General features: G+C 41.8%; 1 protein-coding gene across 2 annotated transcripts; it reads left to right on the top strand.

Moving 5' to 3' along the window:
* The first annotated feature begins 806 nt into the window (after positions 1–806).
* Positions 807–20864, top strand: LOC100144969 (uncharacterized). 2 transcript variants are annotated; one of them, XM_031890201.1, is made up of 5 exons: positions 807–915; positions 6766–6820; positions 8808–8939; positions 14991–16765; positions 20183–20864. In XM_031890201.1, the coding sequence occupies exons 2-5, from the start codon at positions 6808–6810 to the stop codon at positions 20504–20506; spliced, it is 2244 nt and encodes a 747-aa protein (XP_031746061.1). In that variant the 5' UTR covers positions 807–915; positions 6766–6807; the 3' UTR covers positions 20507–20864.
* The last annotated feature ends 2137 nt before the right edge of the window (positions 20865–23001 follow it).

Below are 23001 nucleotides of genomic sequence, written 5' to 3'. Positions count from 1 at the left end.
GTTTGAACATCAGAGGTTGGTGCAGGCTATTAAAAACATATTGTTTTTTTAATGAAAATGCGGCCGATGCCTCACTTTGACAATTATTATTCAATGTATATATATATATATGTGTGTGTATATCTATAAGACTATAAGTTTACATCAAATATATATGTTCCTGAACAATGAGTGTGTGTGTTTCCATTCCTGCTCAGTCAAGAGGAGTATCTGTGGTGAGTTATTCAGTGAGTTTTTCAGCATCCTCACACTTCTGCCCCAAGCCCCCATCCTATTTTAGTCCCTGCTCATGCAGCATGGAGTTGCATGAAAATCACATTTACAATAAGTTTGCTTGTATGCAAACACTGTGTCATTTTATACATATATATGTACATATATTACATACATACAGTATTCTTGTCAAACAGGAGCATGTTGGTCCATTAGCCTCTTTAATAAACAACAATTAAAAACATGATTTATGGTATATATTTTGGGTTCATCAGAGCTCAATCATTTACATGAATAGAAATGTTTGGAGAAAGTTTGGGGAAAGCCACTGACTTTTTCCAGTATGGTGTATGCAAACAGTTTCCTTCAGTTTCATGCTGGAAAATATGGTCTTGCAATTGCGTGTTCCTTATATTGTACACACATATTTGCTCATGTGAAAGTTCTCTTTGTGTGATCTTGTGTACTTTTATTTAATCTAAATGCCATGTGTCATTATCATACACCTGCCCACATGCTTATACACAGTCTTGCCTCTTTATCTTCAATTCTATTCCCCTAATCCCACATGTTGTTCAAAAGACTAAAGTCCATCTTGAGTTCCGACTTCTTATCATTGTGCCATTAACTTACTAGCAGAGCAGTGAGGAGCAAGTTCCTGTTTCAGACACATCTAAAAAAGTGGGATTGACAGAAAACTGGGTGAGTATGCATAAAATTGTTCTTCATATGTTTATGTAAAGTATATGGGGAACTAAGTTTGGCTGGTTAAGTCAAGGAGATTTGTTCTTTGATATGTATTTCTATCCAGTGCTACTCTATGATGCAATTCAGCGTTTGAGATGCCAGTCTGTGGACCTTCAGCTGCTGTTATACTAAAGCTCCACACCAGCTAAAAGACCCTCCTTTATGTGATTGTATCCCTTTGGTTGGGGGCCAAGCCTTCCTACATTGCTACAGCTCCCTTCATCTTACTCCAGCCCTGACTTGCTGCAAATGCCACGTCACTGACTAAATGACCGTATGCTGCATCAAGCAGTTCATGGAAAGACATGGTGCCCAATTCATTAAAGTATGGTATCTGGTTTAAATTGTTATGGTCATTCCAAATGGGTAAACACTTCCACTATAAAACTCATGCTACTAAGATTTTTTTTATGAAGCAATTCAAACAGCACGCTGAACAGTTTGTGGGTAAAATAACTGTAGCATGTACATTGTATTGCCCATTAAAAGGCTGCATATTTTACCTATACCTTAAAAGGTAGGTAGCTTGTCCTATTCATAGCAACAGTTCAACTGATCATCATTTGTTATTTTTAGGGATTTTTTTATAGTTTTGGAATTATTTGCCTTTCGCTTCTGCTTACTGTCACCTTGCAATTTAAAATATTATTGGGTTGTCCCTAGAAACAAAGAACCTGCTGCTTTGTAAGGCTACAGTTTTATTGTTACTTTTTATTTTTTATGTTTCTATAGAAGCTTGCGCCTACCATTTGGTTGCTAAGGTAACTGGGGCACTAGAAGCAAGACTGATAAAGTTCATTAACTAACTAACTAAATAAATTTATGCTAATTAGGATTCGGTTTGGCCAGGGCCGTGGTTTCGGCAGAATACTGAACCGAATCCTGGATTCAGTGCATCCCTAAAATAAATAAATAATAAAGGCCAGCCTCAGAATACTATTGTTTACATTCTGCTAAAGATAATGTAAAGTGATCTCTCCATTTAGTCAAACAGACTAAGCCAGTGCTGTCCAACTTCTACGGTGCCGAGGGCCGGAATTTCTCTAGCATACATGGTGGAGGGCCGCTAATGGAAGCCAGTTTTGACAACTCCCCTTTTTGAAACCACACCCACTTCAAACCACACCTATTTTATCACAATGGTGGTAGCACAGCAAAATCCCAAATGCTTGGTCCTTACTGTGGGGATATCAACCATCATTCATATGTGAAAGAATTATGTCATATTAAGATATACCCTTAAATTCCATATGCCTCCTCCTCCCCTGTGGATAGCAGAGAAACCCCCAGTACATAATTACACACCTTTGGGACCATTTAATGGCTATTTTCAACTGCTAACAAACTCCCACAACAAACCCCTGCCAGGTTCACCTCCCACAAGCAGCATAGGGCAAGCAGAGTATGGCACACACAGGCAGCACTCTGCCTGTCCTATGCTTTCTGTGTGTGCCATACTCTGCCTGTCCTACCCTGCCTCTGTGTGCCATACTCTGCCTTCCCTATGCTGCCTCTGTGTGTCATACTCTGCCTGCCCTACCCTGCCTGTGTGTGCCATACTCTGCCTGCCCTACCCTGACTGTGTGTGCCATACTCTGCCTGCCCTACCCTTCCTGTGTGTGCCATACCCTCCCTGACCTATGCTGCCTGTGTGTGCCATACTCTACCTGCCCTATGCTGGCTGTATGTGCCATACTCTGCCTACAGTACCTATGTCTGAGGTGTGAAGAAGTGAACACAGTCTGAGGTGTGAACACTGCAGGGGGTGAACAATGCAGGTATTAAAAGGTGTGAAAAACACAGGGGATTACATTTTTAAACAATACAGAAGGATTACAGCCTGAATCTGAGGTGAGAACCATGCAGGGGGCCAGTTAATCTCAGTACTGATACCATTTAATGCTTACTCAAAGGTAAGCCATCAAAGCAGCCAGACAGGTGGGGGGCCACACAGAGGGGGGTCGCGGGCCGCCAGTTGGACAGCACTGGACTAAGCCATCACTGTTCATCATACATATTTATCAAAGCAGTTAGCATTCTAGTTAATAAATTGGTTCAGGTATGGAACCCGTTATCCAGAATGCTCGGGACCAAGGGTATTCCGGATAAGGGGTCTTTCCGCAATTTGGATCTCCATACCTTAAGTCTACTAAAGAATCAATAAAACATTAATTAAACCCAATAGGATTGTTTTGCATCCAATAAGGATTATTTATATCTTAGTTGGGATCAATTACAAGGTACTGTTTTATTATTACAGAGAAAAAGGAAATCACTTTTAAAATTCTGAATTATTTGATTAAAATGGAGTCTATGGGAGACAGGCATTCCGTAATAAGGGATCCCATACCTGTACAAGTATAGAATCCTATATCTGAAAACCTGTTATCCGGAAAGATCCAAATTATGGGAAGGCCATCTCCTATAGATACCATTTTAATCAAATAATTTAAATTTTTTTAATTAATTTCCGTTTTCTCTGTAATAATAAAAGAGTAATTTGTACTTGATCCCAAATAAGATATAATGAATCCTTATTGGAGGCAAAACAATCCACTTGGGTTTAATTAATGTTAAAATTCTTTTTAAGTAGACTTAAGGTTTGGTGATCTAAATTACAGAAAGATCCCTAATCTGGAAAACCCTAGGTCCCAAGCATTCTGGATAACAGATCCCTTACCTGTATTGTAAAATCATAAGGCAATATCTAGGTTTGAAAATACCATCGGATGAGGAGCATATGGGTGCGTTGATGTGGTCCTCAGTCAAAGGGGCCTCTGTAGGCCCCAGGGCCAACAATCAGATTACTTGATTTGGCCCTGCGTGTGGGTGACCAAATCGGCATTTGGCAACATCACTAATGGAGTGGGTCTGACAGTTTAATGCCACCTTAAGATCGTGGCAGCACACTCTCCAGATACAGTCAAGGATAAGAGCTTCCAATATACTGTATGCCCTTGCATCAACTGATTTTACTTTTATCTTGCAAGATGGACTTTGTTTCTCATTAAAATACACTGACTCTCTAATGTAGATGCATAAAAGCCGTCCAACTGTATCTGACCACATTTTAAATTACATCAGAAAAAAATCCAATTTTATAGCATCCCACAAACTGTTGTGCAGTTGCGTGAGACAGATAGGTCTATCTGGCTGATTCTTAGCAACTTTTCAACTAGTCAACAGTTTTTATTTTCTATAGTGTTTTAATAATCTGGGTTGCTCCTCTGCCTCTTTGCAGTTTTTGAAAGGGGTCACTAACTCAGGCATGAAGAACACTACTGCTTTGTGAAGCTAAAATTTTACTTATTGTTATATTTTATTTACTTTCTGTTCAGACCTCTCCTATTCTTCTTCTGGTCTCTCATTCAAACCACTGCCTGGTTGCTAGGGTGAACTGGATTCTAGCAACCAGATAGCTGCCAAAATTCTGGAATGGATGGACCAAGTTAGCAGCTTTTTTTGAGCGCCTGAATGGCCACCTTTACGGACAACTCACGAGGCAACTTCAGAAAACCAAAGCAATACAAATGCAAGGAATTTGGAGGAGATGAGTCAGCCACAATAGATGAGATTTGTCAAAGGCAACTAATACATTATAATAATACAGACCAAGGGGCTGATTTACTAAGCCACGAATCCGACCTGAATTGGAAAAGTTCCGACTTGAAAACGAATATTTTGCGACTTTTTCGTATGTTTTGCGATTTTTTCTGATTCTGTCCGAATTTTTCGGATCCAATACGATTTTTGCGTAAAAACGCGAGTTTTTCGTATCCATTACGAAAGTTGCGTAAAAAGTTGCGCATTTTGCGTAGCGTTAAAACTTACGCGAAAAGTTGCGCATTTTTCGTAGCGTTAAAACTTAACGCTACGAAAAATGCGCAACTTTTCGCGTAAGTTTTAACGCTACGCAAATTGCGCAACTTTTTACGCAACTTTCGTAATGGATAGGAAAACTCGCGTTTTTACGCAAAAATCGTATTGGATCCGAAAAATTCGTAAAGAATCCGAAAAAATCGCAAAACATACGATCATTACGAAAAAAACGCAATCGGACTCCATTCGACCCGTTCGTGGGTAAGTAAATCAGCCCCCAAGATTTGACATAATTCATAAAAGACCCATAAATACGCTTCTAAAAATCCAATACCGATGAATAGAATGTAGGGGAATCTTCCTGTGGTGAACTCTAACACTTTGATAAATCTGTAATTCTATTAGAATGTAACTGATTTTAGAATTATTTAGTCCATAATAGCATTTTGAGACCTTATCCAGTCATTTTCTGCACAACTGCAATGTTGTATTTTATTTTTTGAGATTACTTGCCTGTCCGACCATAATCTTGCATTGGGGCCTATGGGATCATAGTTATGCCAATTGAAATGTGTCACTATATACACATATAACCTTAATAAAGGGGGGTTGAAAGTTTTCTTCTCAAACGCTCTACTGTTTATAAAGTAGAGCATTGTTATACAGCAATACTCTTTTACCTTGCTGGAAGTATCTGAAGGTGTTGTTGCAGAGCTGCTACTTTACCTAATATGACAGTAGAAAAGATAGAAGAAAATAGCACCAGTGGATCTTAAACATGAACTGAAGATATACTGAACAGAGAAGTTACTTCATTGGTACACTTAGTAATGAGGAAATAGATCCAGCATGGCTACACTAGACAGGAAAAGGTAGAAGTACAATCTCACCAAAAGGATGGACAACACAGTGTTCAAGATCTCTTTCAGTGGATCATTGCAGTGATAACTATAGCTTGAGTCCCTTTGCAGTCATGGTTTTATACACTAAGGAGAAAGAGAAATAGTATTGAGGAATACTAGGGGACAGTAGGGTGTCACGGTCGGCACCCAATACCAGAACAAGTGCCAAGCACCCTGGTCTCGGCTCGTGCTTCACCAGTAGCGGGACCGCCTTTGGCTTTGGGAGGAGCCCTCAGCTACTCGGATGCCACCTGGACTTATACGAGAGGTGCAGAGCAGGAGTTCTGGCTAGCAATGGGGCACGACTGTAAAGAGTCTTAAGGCCAATGGTCACGGTACAGATAGGAGTGGGCAAATACGTGGTCAGACAGACTGGGTCGAGGCGGGCAGATAACTAGGATCGTCAGGCTGGCAAAGGGTCAAACCGGGTAATCAATCAGAAGGATGAGGCGGAAACAGTAGTCAAAGACAGGCACGGATCAGGATACAGATAATCAGAATCGTCAAAGCCAGGCAGGATCAAAAACAGGAACAAACAAAAGCTTTCAGCACAATACAGGCACCAGGAATAAACCTATCACGGGCAATGAGTAGCAAAAGAAAGGCCCTTTAAATAATTCAAATTTGGCGACATTGCGCGCTGACGTCATGCGCCATGTAATAAATAAATGTAATAAATTTACCGGTGCGGCGGGGACCCCCGCCGCGCTGCCATCGGCGGGGACGCCCGCCGCGCCGCTCGTCTTGCCGGCCTGCTGCTAGTGCGCGCGCCGTGCGTCTTCTTCCTATTTAAAGGCGCCTTTAAATAGGAAGAAGACGCACGGCGCGCGCACTAGCAGCAGGCCGGCAAGACGAGCGGCGTGGCGGGCGTCCCCGCCGATGGCAGCGCGGCGGGCGTCCCCGCCGCACCGGTAAATTTATTACATAGGGAAGGTTAATCCTTACAGCATTGTACAGAATTTCACTGCACATGGGATAGGAGGGAAATATATCAAAGAGAACTAGAGCCCTGAGAGACAGGTAGGATGTAACAGTGTAAGATACTGTAAATAGTTGATTAACCAAAATAGATTTCTCCCCTCAGGTAACACAGAGCTAGTGAACTGACTGCTCATCTACAGGCAACATGGTGCGCCCAGGTAATTCCTTGACTCTTCTGGAATCCCATTGTCCTATTCTTTTTTTCTTATTGCCTCTTTTTCCAAACAGAACAGTGGTATTACAACCATATTACTATCTCTAGTCAGTTCCTATACCTCCCCAACAGCTTTTTCCATTGAATCATTCCAAATGTGAATCATTTTTCTTTACCTGTCAGAACGTTTATTAGTTGGTCCTTTTGTGTGTGTGTGTTTGTCTATATCCACGACATACTTGGCTTCCACTAACATCATTTAATTCAAATATTAATGAAGGCCAATGTAACAGCAAACTAAACCTCCTGTTTTTCTGCCTAATGGAGCTTGAAGCAGATGCAATATACTCATAAAAAGGTAATTTGTAGTGTCATGGAGCTTAAGGAACTTCAATAAGCAAAGCTGTAGCACTAATGTCCCCTCTCAGTTTTAAATACATTAGTTGCTTAACATACACTGATAAGAGTAAGGGTTTGGTAAATACCCTGTTGTCACTGTTAGTATGCCAAGAACAGTGCTCTGCAAATGCTGCCTTCTAATTACAGACTTACCTTGCATAAACGGCTATCATTCCATTAACTAATGTGAACACTGATCCACCCAGTGTGGTATGATAGAGAATAATGTTTATTCACATGTTCTAACTACCTTATCACTTGCCAGGCAAATGCCTTGGTAATGCAGGAAAGATATAGCATTTAGTACCAGACAGTGCTGCCATCAGTGGGGACAGTTGTCCCGGGCACAGTGAGTTTTGGGTTTTAAGAAGGCCCCACCGTCCTGCTCTTACTTGATTTGCTGGGCCACCCTACTGTTAGTGAGCTGCAGGGAAGGGAGGGCAGGAGTTCTGGTGCTTGCATCTTCTTTTCTCTAACAGCTTTCAGTACTACTCATTTGTCAATGAAGGTTAAGTCATGGTAAAGCCACATGGGGATTGGATGGGCTGGAGGAGAAGTTAAAACTTCACCCATCCAATCCCTCTGCAGCTGTCCCGGGATTTAAACTTGAGGGACAAACCAGCAGTATGGAAAGCTGTGTAGGGGAAAAAACATGCAGGGGGGCCAGCAATCCAAGTAAGTGCAGCACTGCAAGGCTCACCTTAACTATACAAGGATCTCTATGAATCAGGGTGGAGTTGGGGGAAGACAAAAGAGGCACCTGCCTAGGGCTCAAGGATGGATGGGTGCTAGGCAGGTACCTCTTCTGTCTACCCCTCTCCTTGTTCTCTTGCCCCGTCGCTTGGCATTCCTCTGCACCTAAGATGCCCAGTTGGCTTGGCCTGCCCCTGCTATGAAAAATGTCAGTCAGAGAAAACAACTGACAACGAGAAGACTTCTATGTGAATAAATGCTTTATTTCTTCATAAGTCCTGAGAGAACAGCTTCTATCCGATACATTGTTTATTGGAATACGCTGAAGACTGCACCCAGGCCAATCTTTCATTAACGTGAGTGGATATATAAATATTCATTTTGTGATATCACCCACTGCATCAGACAGATACCAAGTGATCATACAGATTATATACTGATTGCTGATATTCACACCATTTAACACTAGAAGTATCAACTTTGCCTTATGGTGTATTTCTCCACTGGTAAAATTAAACTTATTATATAATGAAATTCCTTTCTCCAATATGTATGTTTAGAAGCACAAATGAGCCTTTTGTCTCAGGCTTAGTACTATATACTGCCTGTACCTGAATGGCATGCAAGGGATTGCATTTTACAAAAACAGACCACATTCAGTTCAGAAATCAGTTCAGAAATCAGTTTCTGGTATATCATAAAACAATTAATTGTCTCGAACCACTCCATGGTTAATTGGGTTTAAATCACTCCAAATGGTGTTCATTATTAGCCTATGGCATATATAAAAACACAGTCCAACTGATTCTTTTAAACATAGATTTGTTTACTGTATGATAATTCCTCTCTGCCTATAAATTTGTACCTCTAACAAATGTTATCCTTTTATTCTGTGACAGATCTCCTGACTAAGGATGACGTATATTGCTTTTCTCTAGCCAAAGCTCTCTATTATGTCACTACCCCTGTAACAGTTGGATTTTATGCTCCATGGGGAAGAAGGACAGATATCCTGCTGAGTAAGGTTGAATGTGAGTTATTTATGCTTATCTCCAATGGTGTTTCTCTAGGCAAAGAATATCAACTTACACTTGCTTATACCAACAGTACCAACTGACTCAAAGTCCATATATATTAGTAACTGTATCTATAGTACATGGTCAGAAGTATTAGGGTTCTTCTCCTAACATTACTATATCAACTTATATAACTACATGTTTTCACCACCCATTTACTTATTTACATTTACATGCATAATATGACAAAAATTCAAGAAACATACTATATGGCCAAAATTAGTTGGACACTTGCCTGTCCAGTGTCTCATTCAGAAAACAGGGGTATTATTGACAAGTTAATTCAAATTTTGATGCTGTTAACATTCTGTATCAGGCTCAGGAGGATAATGCAGCTGAATGAGAATAACACGTGCCTTACATTGACACATTGGGGGGAATACACAAAAGTGGAGGTAGCCCTTTTTTGGAGTAAAAGTGGTGGAAAAACTGGTGGAAAACACTTTCTCCAGATTCACAAACAGAAATCCGCCTAAATTCCGACTCAACCGCCACTTTTCTGTTTTTGGTGAAAGAAAGTTTACAGACACTTTTGTGAATTTGTCATTTAAACGACATTTATACGACGTTTTAACTACATTTTTTCCCGACATTTTCAAAATGGAGTAAAGCTCAGTGTAACTCTGTCAAATCAATTCTAAGATCTGCTGTTTTGTTTGGTTTCCCTCAGTCTCCATTTCACACCTAAGGTAGGGGGCCCATTGGGGGATCATTAACATATTAATGGGGATTAGCATCTTATTGTTAGGGAACAAGTTTCTGTCTAACCCTAGAACAATAGGTGCAAAAAGCCTCATTAACATTTTATAAACAAGTAAAACACGGATTAAAAAAAGTTTAATGTATATCTTATACTGTACATCTCTCAGCCTGGGCAGAGGCTGGAAGATACCATTGCAGCCTAGAGACAGTTACATGTCTCAGCCTGGGCAGAGGCTGGAAGATACCATTGCAGCCTAGAGACAGTTACATGTCTCAGCCTGGGCAGAGGCTGGAAGATACCATTGCAGCCTAGAGACAGTTACATGTCTCAGCCTGGGCAGAGGCTGGAAGATACCATTGCAGCCTAGAGACAGTTACATGTCTCAGCCTGGACAAAGGCTGGAAGATACCATTGCAGCCTAGAGACAGTTACATGTCTCAGCCTGGGCAAAGGCTGGAAGATACCATTGCAGCCTAGAGACAGTTACATGTCTCAGCCTGGGCAAAGGCTGGAAGATACCATTGCAGCCTAGAGACAGTTACATGTCTCAGCCTGGACAAAGGCTGGAAGATACCATTCCAGCCTAGAGACAGTTACATGTCTCAGCCTGGACAAAGGCTGGAAGATACCATTCCAGCCTAGAGACAGTTACATGTCTCAGCCTGGGCAGAGGCTGAAAGATACCATTGCAGCCTAGAGACAGTTACATGTCTCAGCCTGGACAGAGGCTGGAAGATACCATTGCAGCCTAGAGACAGTTACATGTCTCAGCCTGGACAGAGGCTGGAAGATACCATTCCAGCCTAGAGACAGTTACATGTCTCAGCCTGGACAGAGGCTGGAAGATACCATTCCAGCCTAGAGACAGTTACATGTCTCAGCCTGGGCAGAGGCTGGAAGATACCATTCCAGCCTAGAGACAGTTACATGTCTCAGCCTGGGCAAAGGCTGGAAGATACCATTGCAGCCTAGAGACAGTTACATGTCTCAGCCTGGGCAGAGGCTGGAAGATACCATTGCAGCCTAGAGACAGTTACATGTCTCAGCCTGGACAGAGGCTGGAAGATACCATTGCAGCCTAGAGACAGTTACATCTCTCAGCCTGGGCAAAGGCTGGAAGATACCATTGCAGCCTAGAGACAGTTACATCTCTCAGCCTGGACAGAGGCTGGAAGATCCCATCTCAGCCTAGAGACAGTTACATGTCTCAGCCTGGACAGAGGCTGGAAGATACCATTGCAGCCTAGAGACAGTTACATCTCTCAGCCTGGGCAAAGGCTGGAAGATACCATTGCAGCCTAGAGACAGTTACATGTCTCAGCCTGGGCAGAGGCTGGAAGATACCATTGCAGCCTAGAGACAGTTACATGTCTCATCCTGGGCAGAGCCTGGAAGATACCATTCCAGCCAAGAGACAGTTACATGTCTCAGCCTGGGCAGAGGCTGGAAGATACCATTGCAGCCTAGAGACAGTTACATGTCTCAGCCTGGGCAGAGGCTGGATGATACCATTGCAGCCTAGAGACAGTTACATGTCTCAGCCTGGACAGAGGCTGGAAGATCCCATCTCAGCCTAGAGACAGTTACATGTCTCATCCTGGACAAAGGCTGGAAGATACCATTCCAGCCTAGAGACAGTTACATGTCTCAGCCTGGGCAGAGGCTGGAAGATACCATTGCAGCCTAGAGACAGTTACATGTCTCAGCCTGGACAGAGGCTGGAAGATACCATTGCAGCCTAGAGACAGTTACATCTCTCAGCCTGGGCAAAGGCTGGAAGATACCATTGCAGCCTAGAGACAGTTACATGTCTCAGCCTGGGCAAAGGCTGGAAGATACCATTGCAGCCTAGAGACAGTTACATGTCTCAGCCTGGGAAAAGGCTGGAAGATACCATTGCAGCCTAGAGACAGTTACATGTCTCAGCCTGGACAAAGGCTGGAAGATACCATTGCAGCCTAGAGACAGTTACATGTCTCAGCCTGGACAAAGGCTGGAAGATACCATTGCAGCCTAGAGACAGTTACATGTCTCAGCCTGGACAAAGGCTGGAAGATACCATTGCAGCCTAGAGACAGTTACATGTCTCAGCCTGGGCAGAGGCTGGAAGATACCATTGCAGCCTAGAGACAGTTACATGTCTCAGCCTGGGCAGAGGCTGGAAGATACCATTGCAGCCTAGAGACAGTTACATGTCTCAGCCTGGGCAGAGGCTGGAAGATACCATTGCAGCCTAGAGACAGTTACATGTCTCAGCCTGGACAGAGGCTGGAAGATACCATTGCAGCCTAGAGACAGTTACATGTCTCAGCCTGGACAGAGGCTGGAAGATACCATTGCAGCCTAGAGACAGTTACATGTCTCAGCCTGGGCAAAGGCTGGAAGATACCATTGCAGCCTAGAGACAGTTACATGTCTCAGCCTGGGCAAAGGCTGGAAGATACCATTGCAGCCTAGAGACAGTTACATGTCTCAGCCTGGGCAAAGGCTGGAAGATACCATTGCAGCCTAGAGACAGTTACATGTCTCAGCCTGGGCAAAGGCTGGAAGATACCATTGCAGCCTAGAGACAGTTACATGTCTCAGCCTGGGCAAAGGCTGGAAGATACCATTGCAGCCTAGAGACAGTTACATGTCTCAGCCTGGGCAAAGGCTGGAAGATACCATTGCAGCCTAGAGACAGTTACATGTCTCAGCCTGGGCAAAGGCTGGAAGATACCATTGCAGCCTAGAGACAGTTACATGTCTCAGCCTGGGCAAAGGCTGGAAGATACCATTGCAGCCTAGAGACAGTTACATGTCTCAGCCTGGGAGATACCATTGCAGCCTAGAGACAGTTACATGTCTCAGCCTGGGCAAAGGCTGGAAGATACCATTGCAAATTTTTAGTTTTAGCAGCAGTGCCCCCTCTTTAATCACTTCACTGACATTTGCCCCAAATTATCTATGCCCCCATAGCATGTCCAGAACTACAGAGCTGCTTCACAGCATTGGCCCCCACCTGTTCCCAGTAGCCATCTTGGTGGCACATACACACTTGGCACCCAAACTGGGATATTGGGGTACAGGGTTGGACTGGCCCATCAGGGCACTGGATCAAAACCCAGTGGGCCCTAGTCCTGTTGAACCTCTATTCCCCGGGCATGTTGGTGTGGGGGCCAGATTGCTGCTGCCCAGTAATGAGTTGGGGCTAGAGAAGACTAAATACCTTTAGACCCTTAAATCTTGTTACAGAAGTGGAATTACACAGAAATATAGAAAACATTATAAAGCACAGATTGTCCTGAAAAAATTATGTATAGTTTCCCTGGGCAAACTAAAATTACCCCTCAGGAAATGCCCCAAACTGAAATGACAAATGGCATATGAAATGCAAAATCCTGCTGGTAAAATCCTTATCCCAAGGCTCCTGGAGCTGTGGGACTGAGTTTGATGGCACCGACAGATTTACTAACAGCTAAAGGCAGATTCATAAAAAAAATTTTGGGAAAATGACAAAATCTGAAAACTGTCTGTTTAAAAGACAAATTCACAAAAGTGGAGATAGATGTTTGTGAATTAGGAGGAAAATCCGACAAATCTATCTCCACTTTTATTTTGTCAGAATATCACCACTTTTGTGAATTCCCCCCATTGAGTCAGTGAAGAGGAGATCAACAGAATAAACAGGCCAAGGATCAGACCAGGAAGCAAGTTTTGGCACAGCAGGTGGTATGTCAGGTGGTATATCAGGTCAGGCAGCAAACAATTAGAAAACTGTGGAACAGGCCAGGTTATAATGCTAGGTACTGCAAAACTTCTTCAACAGCCAAGCAATGGCAAAATGACTGAACATCATTAAAGAATATGGGCGCCAAAACAGAAGCACTAGTGCATAAGAACAAATGCAGTTCATGTTAAGGCATTGGTGCATATCAACACCGGAGCAGCAATAAACTCTTATGAGAAAGGTTTTCAGTAGATATGGATTTGCTTCCATTCTAGCACAGATGTTACTTCCAGAGACTGTTTGTAACTAAGCAGCAAGTTTCCAATGAGAGCATGCAATTTTAGAAAGATTTTCTAGAACATTTGTCAAAAAATGTGTCCAAATACTTTTGCCCATACAGTGTGCTATAATGAACCAAATAACACATTATTTCCTGCCCTCTTCCCATTGAGGCAACAGCATAAAAATAAAAAGTGGTCTTTTTAATCACAGGAAATTCTTCAGCTCCTGCCTTGTTTTCCATAATGAAGTTTCTACTGTGAATTAGGGCACCTACCACTGCCTTCTAGACTTGCCTCTATCCCCCTACTCTGAATGCTGTGTGGTTTAATGTATTTTATCCACTTAATAAAGATGGAGGTGCAGAACAAAGCAGATAGATTACAGCCAAATATGAGCTAATCTAATGCATTTGCACTTCTACTGTGTCTATGGAAGACTTGCTGTAGAGAATATCCCATGTACACACAGTTCCCTGAATCCCAGGTAAAACATAAAATGTTGCCACAGCAAAATGTTGTATTTTCCCACAAAAATGTTTGTGTGCACCACATTTTGTTGTGTGCACGCATGAGGGAACATTACATAGTTACATAGGGTTGAAAAAAGACCAGAGTCCATCAAGTTCAACCCATCCAAGTAAACCCAGCACACACAACCCACACCCACCAATCCATACACCCACATACACAAACCACACATACAACCACCAACACTAACTGTAGATATTAGTATCACAATAGCCTTGGATATTCTGGTTGTTCAAGAACTCATCCAGGCCCCTCTTAAAGGCATTAACAGAATCTGCCATTACCACATCTCTAGGAAGGACATTCCACAACCTCACTGCCCTCACCGTGAAAAACCACCTACGCTGCTTCAAATGGAAGCTCCGTTCCTCTAATCTAAAGGGGTGACCTCTAGCCACAGAATGACACTGCCTGGAATTAGACAACTTGTTATCAACAAAAACCCCTAGATCCTTCTCCATTAAGGAAACCCCAACACACTACCATTCAGTAGATAGTTCGCGTTTATATTATTTCTACCAAAATGCATAACTTTGCACTTGTCAACATTGAACCTTTGTGCATGATATCCATTGTAGCTGTCTGTAGGACACCAAGGCTGTCATGCAGTCTCATGCTTATAAATGAACCTATGTTTTTAACCAAACGGAGTGATAATGAATGCTTGTGAGAGCATCCAGCCATTGAAAAACATGCTTTTCTGTTGCAATACATGCTGATTCATGAACAGCAGAGTTTGTGTGGTTCCTGCTTCCTGAATTTGTAACCTTTTATGTTTCCTGCAGCATACCTAAGGGCAGAAACATTTAGAAAAGAGCAAGAGGAATTGAAGAGAACGGGACAAAGGACCAGGAAATGTTCTGGAAAGGATCTTTTAACACTTCTCTTCCTCATGATATTTCACCACCCTGTCATTACAGAATGGCACAAAGAAAGGCAAAATATACAGTATGTTTTCATTAGATTTAGTGCTTGGGAATATGCAGGTAGTGATCAACTTTGGGCTGGTCTAGTCACTACCCTCTGTGATGGCATTGAACATTTCTTTGGGCTGGCTCCCATAAGTGTATACAGAGTGGTATGCAAGAAAACCAAGATTATAGATGCTCCTCTTAAACAGGAATGGGTCAATAAGAGATTTTTATGTATTCCCTTATGGCTTGCAACCATTATGGTAATTTTGTTGGGAATTGGCGTCGGTGCTTTGATACTGATCTTTGGTTTTCCAGTTGGGGACGTTTCTGGAGATGTGCTGACAGCTGTTGAAAGTGTTGGAGCAACAGTGGTCGGCATTTCTGCTGCTGGAGTTCTACGAGCAGCTGTTTTGGTGATCAAGAATACAATTATCACTCAAAAAGGCAAAGTAGAACAGAAAATGAATCGAACAGACATGAGCTCTCAACTGGGCTTCATGAGTGATGTTAAGAGAGAAGTTAAGATTATCACTCGTTACATTCAACTGATAGAGATCTTCCAACGACGGAAAATCCGAATTGTCCTAGAAATCACTAACTTAGACAAATGCCTGCCGGATAAGATTGTAGGAGTGTTGAATGCAATGAATATCCTTCTGTCTGACCCCAACGCACCATTTATTTCAGTTCTTTCTGTGGACCCAAGCATAATTATAGACTGTGTGGAAAACTCAGAACTTCTAAAAGGCATAGGTAATAATGGATATCGGTTCTTAAATCGCATAATTACATTACCTTTTTCTGTCCCCAGAATGGACTGTGACACCAAACTGTTACTTATGACACAAATTATTCAGGGCAAGGAAGCATTGACTGGAGACATGGAAGAAGAAGGAGACATCATACAAGCCACTTCACAAACACCTAGTGACATAGATCAGCTGCTTCGGCGCCGCTCTTTAAATGGTAGCAGTGACATTCCTTTGATGGTCACCAGCCATGAGGAGTCAGGGCAATCAACAACGCTATTGCCAGAGAAACTTCCAAAGACCAAAGATTTGATAGCAAAAGCATTTCAATACCTTTTTCATGACACTTTAAAGGACTACATTACAGATAATGTCATTCATATTAGGAGAATGGTGAACACTATTATCATCACCATTAGACTAATGATTAGGAGTGTGCCTAGAAGCAAAATAAATCCAAAAAAAGTAACAGAGTGGGTGCTTCTTGCCACCCAGTGGCCCTGCCGCCTTAGTTGGATCCTACAGTGCATTGAAGATGAACAACAGAAAATGAGCTTGGAACAAAATGGAGCACAAAACAAATCACAGAAATACTCTGGGTTTTTTTTATGGGATGTCTATGAGAAATCCTTGGAGGAGCTAGATGCAATTAAAATCAACATTACACATCTTCTAGACCTAGATGGTGATCCTGAACTCTTCCACAAACTGATAAAAGACAACTTTACAGTGAGTGAAGCAAACTTCTTTTTGCCTTTTACTATTAACTTAGATTACTCCATGAAGAGACAGATGGAGCTTCTGAGAGGCAGTAATAATCTTTGGGAGGCCAAAAAGTCCCGCAGACTGACTACATTGTCTTTGCTAAACATGAGTGTAGAAGATGTGTGCATAGAGGTAAGTATAACTCACCCATTTTGTAAGTGTGTTTAATTGTTTCTAACCTATTCTGAAACCTTTTTTAACAGGAAGTATTTAATAATGTACTTCTCTACGCAACATAATAGCCCGCTAACAGAGAGAAATTAAAGTATAAAAGCATTGATGAGCAAATTTGTCCTGTTTTGCTTCACCAAAAATTTGCAAAACTGCTAAACAAAATTTACCAAAAAGGAAAGTCAATGATCATCGATAAACTCCACCTTTTTTTTATGTGCGCAACTTTTTTCCTCACTCCAAATACGTTTCATTCAAAGGGCACTTTTTCTCAGTGAATTTTTGCCGCAATTTTGCAAAAAAAAAACCTGCAGATTAGTGCTGGGCGGTATGACCAAAAATTTATATCACGGTATTTTTTTTATTATATCGGTATCACGGTATTTGACAGTATTTTTTTTTCCCCATGCATGATTAGGTGACCACCCCAAACACCCCCCCCCAACCCCAAACACCCCCCCATCCCCTTCACATAAATATAACTTACTGGCCAGGCAGCCACAGGCACCCCCGACAGCTCACAGAGCCTCCTGGCAATTTTTCTTACTATTTCCGGGTTGCGCGCGTGACGTCAGCGCGCATGTAACGTCAGCGCGCACAACCCGGAAATAGTAAGAAAAATTGCCAGGAGGCGCCCACACCGGTATGCCGGTAAGTTAAAATTTTTTATCATTTTTTAAAAAAAAAACGGTGTTCGGTATATACCGGTATACCGCCCAGCACTACTGCAGATGTCAAAATTCAGAATTTTGCTGCAAATTTATGCCTGGAATAAAATGTACTTCTTTTATATAATTTTACAGCATATTACATTACATCCAGGTCCAATGTTGTTTAGAGTCCAACAGGAGACAGGGCCCACCATCAGCTAACGTGCAATAACTTTTAAGAGAATAAAGCTGGCCATACACACACCGATAATATCGTATGAAACCTCGGGCCCGATTCACTAAAGTCCGAAATAAGGAGTGCTATTTATAGCATGCGTTAAAAATCTTATCACTTCTTATTTTTCGCTCGATTCACTAAAAGGACACTTGTCATAATTAAGAAGTGATGTTCTTGCGACGACATATTTTCAAGCAACGTGCTGCGTAATATGTTGTGCGCTGCGTAATATATTGCTTGAAAATATGTCGTCGCAAGATAAATAACGCCAAGAACATCACTTCTTAATTATGACAAGTGTCCTTTTAGTGAATCGAGCGAAAAATAAGAAGTGATAAGATTTTTAACGCATGCTATAAATAGCACTCCTTATTTCAGATTTTAGTGAATCGGGCCCCTCGTTTTGTACGATATTTGGTGCGTGTATGGCAAGTCGGCGAGTCGACCAATATCGCAGGAAGCTGCTGATATCGGTCGACTCGCCGATCGGGCCAGTTAAAAGATTTTGATTGGGCTCCATAGAAGGCACCTGACCAAAATCTGCCGTCAGCGCTGAATCGGCAGAAGGAGGTAGAAATCCTATTGTTTCTACCTCCTTATCTGCCGTTTCAGCCCTGAACGGTTTGTGGCTGATTGTACGATCGCAAATTGCCACGTGTGTGGCCACCTTAAGAGAAGCATGCCATAGAAAACAAAAGACCCCTCATTTTATTAAGGTAGAAGATATAATTAAGGTATATGATCACGTTTATCACGATTATGATGCACTCAAACTTCTGAAAGTAAAATGTGTGCATATCATAATGCCAGGTTAAATTAGAATGTCACCTGTGCTGAAGCTGAAAATACAGTTAAAAGGGCATTGCTTATATCCGTATTTCCTCTTACACAGAGGAAGTCCCGCTGCTTTCTGCTGTCTTTCTATAAGACATGGCACATGGGACAGTTTCCTGACAAAGTGGAATCAGCTCACATGTGGATATCAGAATGCTTTAAAGGGGTTGTTCACCTTTAAGTAAACTTTTAGTATGTTGTAGAGAGTGCTATTCTGAAACAATTTGCAGTTAGTCTTTATTTTGTATTATTTTTTTGAATTATTTAGCTTTTTATTCAGCAGCTCTCCAGTTTGGAATTTTAGCAACAGTGGAACCAAGCAGCGGATCACATGAGAAACTGGAATATGAAAAGGACTCTGAATAGAAAGATAAGCTATAAAAAGTAGCAATAACAATTAAATTGTAGCCTCGAAGAACAATTGTTTTTTGGCTGTCAGGGTCAGCGACCCCCTTTTGACAGCTGGAAGGAGTCAGAAGAGGAAAGCAAATCATTTAAAAACCCATTAAAAATAAAGACCAATTGAAAAGTTGCCATGAACTGACCATTCTACAACATACTAAAAGTTAACATGAATGTGAACCACCCCTTTAAATACCTTTTTATGCAGACAATGTGAATAGCCCCATTCAAGGCAGTCTTGTAAAGGTGAAGACACATGGAGCTAATTAGTAGCAGCTACTTTGTCATGGCTACTAAACTCCAGAAAATACCCTGCCATAGACAATACTGAGAATTGGCTCTACTAAAACACACGTACAGACAATTATCAGTAAATAATCATCATTGTTTATTTTAGTAGCTGTGACAAGTAGCTGCTACTAGTATCTCCGTGTCTCTTTACCCTAATCACATGAAAATGGGTAAAGCTATTTTTATCGCCACACACCTGGCGTCAAAATGTCTTGTGTGCCACTGCCCTAATTAATTAGCCTCTTGCGCTGGTTTAAATTGCATAGTTGTAACATTTCTAAGACTAACACAACACAGGGCTGATATGAAGGTTGAGAACCAGCTTGATCTGTGGGCATCTGCTCAGTTGTGTGTCTGCACCCAGAGCCACTTCATTGGGCCAGGAAAGATTTTGGTTCTAAAATGCGAAAGTATGCATTACAGTTCCCAAATACACTCCCTGTGTCTGCACCTGGCCAGACATAATGCCTCTTAAACTGCAGTTTAAGTGCAGGGGTGGTTGTGTATACAGGGGCGCAGCTGCCATGAGGCGAGTTGAGAAAAATACCAGGGGTGGCAAAAAGCCTCTCCTGATAACTTTAAGAGCCAAATTTCCAGTTTTTAAACTGGAAATTCAGCTCTGCTAGTGCAGAGAGCACAATTGCACTCTCTACACTAACGGCACCTCGAGGGACAGAAACACCCTGTCTGGCACTAGCCCAGGCATCCTCAAACAGCCCCCCAAGGTAATTTACCTGGCCCCCACTTTGATCTTATGAGAGGACGCAGCGTGGAGCAGGAGGACGCAGCGGGAGCGGGAGGACACGGGGGGGGTGGACTTTAGTCTGGCCCTCCAACAGTCTGAAGGACCATGAACTGGCCCCCTGCTTAAAATGTTTGAGGACCCCTGCACTAGCCTAACACTTACCTACTGATGCCCCTTGTGTAACAATACATAAAACAAAACAACTTTTTATTTTCTAGATGAACAAGCTTGGTTTCAAAAATAAGATTCTTCAAAAGTATCAAGACAAAATACGAACACACAATCTGAATGGCAGAGCCCTTGTTTACAGTGATAACAATGAGATAAAAGAAGCTTTGTGTATGGGCTTAGGAGACTGGACCCTTTTCAGTGTTTACTTTTTAGGTGTAATGCCACCACCAGCTGGCCCTACTTTTTCTGCTGCAGCAAGTACTATCCAAAACCCTCTCAGTTGTTCAGGATCCAGGGAAAACATGCTAAAGGCAAGCAGACCGACCCTTTTCTATCCAACAGATGAGCTGGACAAGGTGGATTTGAGCTGATTAACTGCCTTCAGCTCTCCTCTGTTATTTCCACTGACAGGTATAGGATCTGCATGTTAACAGATTTTGTCATAAAAATGCACACTTTCTTTACCAACATCCACTCTGTGGACTCTTTATAATATAAAGCAACCACCAAAATTGTGCCACCAACACCACCATTCACCTGTACAATACAGACTTAGCAGGATATTCGTAAGGGTTTTTGTGGAAAAGGTGGCCCATTTTGGTCACCTTAGGTCTATACAGGAGATTAATATTGGGAAACATCATCTGGCTACGGTTAAGATTTAGAATTTTCTCTTGGCAAAAATATTTTGTATTGTGGTATATAAATAAAAATTGAAGCTGGAAAATACTTGGGTGGAGATTTAGTTTTCAAGTGCTTGTGGCACTATAAACTAGTCATGGACAAATGTAAACCCTCCAGATGTTGCTGAACTTCAGTAACCTATGTTCCACCAAAGGCTCTACAGTTGGAACAAAGGACAATGTATAATTAATTATAATGTCGTGTACAGTTTATTAAAGAATATTTTTGAATTGGTATGATGCGCATGTGCATCCTTTTAGCTCACATACGGAGCACTGGGGACAGGACGCTCTGAAGTTTTATGCACTTCCTGTCCCCAGTTCTTCATGTGTGAAAACCTGTGTGCAGCTGGGCAACACACAATGGGCCTGATTAAATCTGAATGGTTTGTGATTTTTTATAATCTTACCATATTTATGAAACTTTGTATCCTCATTAATAAAGTACATTTAAATGGAATTATATTCAGAAATACCCAAAAGTAAGGGCAAACAGTCAAATTGCTAAGCTACACAGACAATGCAGGACACAGCAAATTGGCTGCAAACGGAACAGATGCATCACCACCTTGTGGCAGCAATTACATTGGAAATGTGGTGGAAAAACACTGCATTGTGGCTAAAAAGTATGGTGGCTTACATCTGATATTGTATTTTGCACATTACCCTTGCAGTTGTAAAGACACCTAGACATTAGTCTGCTTTATAACATGGTGTTCAGAAAATAACCGAGATTACAGAGAATTATCAGCGTAATTTATTTATATAGCACCAATAAGGTAAGTATCAATTAGTAATAATACAACTAACAGGGAAATTGCAATAAATGAACAAACAAAGGTTACAGAATGTAACAGGAGGATTAGAGAAGTCAGCTTGTGGACCTCACGTGCTGATGTTTCCACAGGCTAAAAGATCTACTGTAGTGGCTCTTCACTTCACTGATGATAAAGCTATGGTATTTGGCATTGAGAAAGCTAGAATGTTGGCATGACATTAAATGAATTAAGCTGCCTTGGAGACAATCATTAAATATAGGGGTAGAAAGTATTGGTAGTATAGGTAGATATTAGGGGCATGAAATAGGCCATTGAGGTAGAAACAAAACTAAAAAATTGTTTAGAATTAAAAATTATTCAACTGCATGTCGACACTAAGACAGGCAAGGCAGCACAAGTATAAACTGCAGAAGAACAATGTAATATTGTGTAATCCAAATTAGTGCTGGGCGGTATGACCAAAAATTTATATCATGGTATGTCTATGAAGATTCTCATTCATCCAGGTCATGATATACAGTATCTAGTAGAATTAAGTCTAAAACAACTGGACTTTTCTGAGTTTTTCTTGAAAACGTTTCACCACTCATCCGAGTGGCTTCTTCAGTTCAAATGACTGGTAGGGAATTCCCCGGTATTTAAACTCTTGATGGTAGTAGAGTCACAGACAATCAATCACAATGGTTCCATTGAACTTGTTCAGTTAGGTGTTAGCTGAAACTGACAGGTGTAAGAAGGTATGATCCAATCACAATGGTACCAAGATTCTCATTGATGAAGGTGTTAATCCTTCAAAGTACATGACTGGAAGTGTGAACTGTTGTGAAACTGCCGGGGTAAGGATGTCAACGCGCCATTGTATGTTGGTGACAAGCGGTGTCTCAGGCCCCCTCCTCTGTTCAGGGATGGTTTTTCCAGGTTGGCATAAATGGCCTCTTTCACACCTCTGTAAGAGAATGGCCCAACATAGGCGGGCAAACTCCTCAGGACAAGACTCAGCGGTCTATCTACACCTCAAAGAAAAAGGTCACTCTTTTGAGGACAGTAACGTGCATATTTTGGACCGAGAGGACAGATGGTTTGAAAGAGGTGTGAAAGAGGCCATTTATGCCAACCTGGAAAAACCATCCCTGAACAGAGGAGGGGGCCTGAGACACCGCTTGTCACCAACATACAATGGCGCGTTGACATCCTTACCCCGGCAGTTTCACAACAGTTCACACTTCCAGTCATGTACTTTGAAGGATTAACACCTTCATCAATGAGAATCTTGGTACCATTGTGATTGGATCATACCTTCTTACACCTGTCAGTTTCAGCTAACACCTAACTGAACAAGTTCAATGGAACCATTGTGATTGGATGTCTGTGACTCTACTACCATCAAGAGTTTAAATACCGGGG

This window comes from Xenopus tropicalis, chromosome 8, assembly GCF_000004195.4.
Source record: "Xenopus tropicalis strain Nigerian chromosome 8, UCB_Xtro_10.0, whole genome shotgun sequence".
In the NCBI taxonomy this organism is placed as follows: Eukaryota; Metazoa; Chordata; class Amphibia; order Anura; family Pipidae; genus Xenopus; species Xenopus tropicalis.
Note: the sequence above shows the minus strand (reverse complement) of the source record. Positions and strands in the feature narration are given on the sequence as shown.

Bases quoted from the DNA above. Each gene is read 5' to 3' on its own strand.
- LOC100144969 (XM_031890201.1), top strand. The intron at 8,940-14,990 runs GTGAGTTATTTA...TGTTTCCTGCAG, and splicing joins CCTGCTGAGTAAGGTTGAAT to CATACCTAAGGGCAGAAACA. The intron at 16,766-20,182 runs GTAAGTATAACT...TTTATTTTCTAG, and splicing joins TAGAAGATGTGTGCATAGAG to ATGAACAAGCTTGGTTTCAA.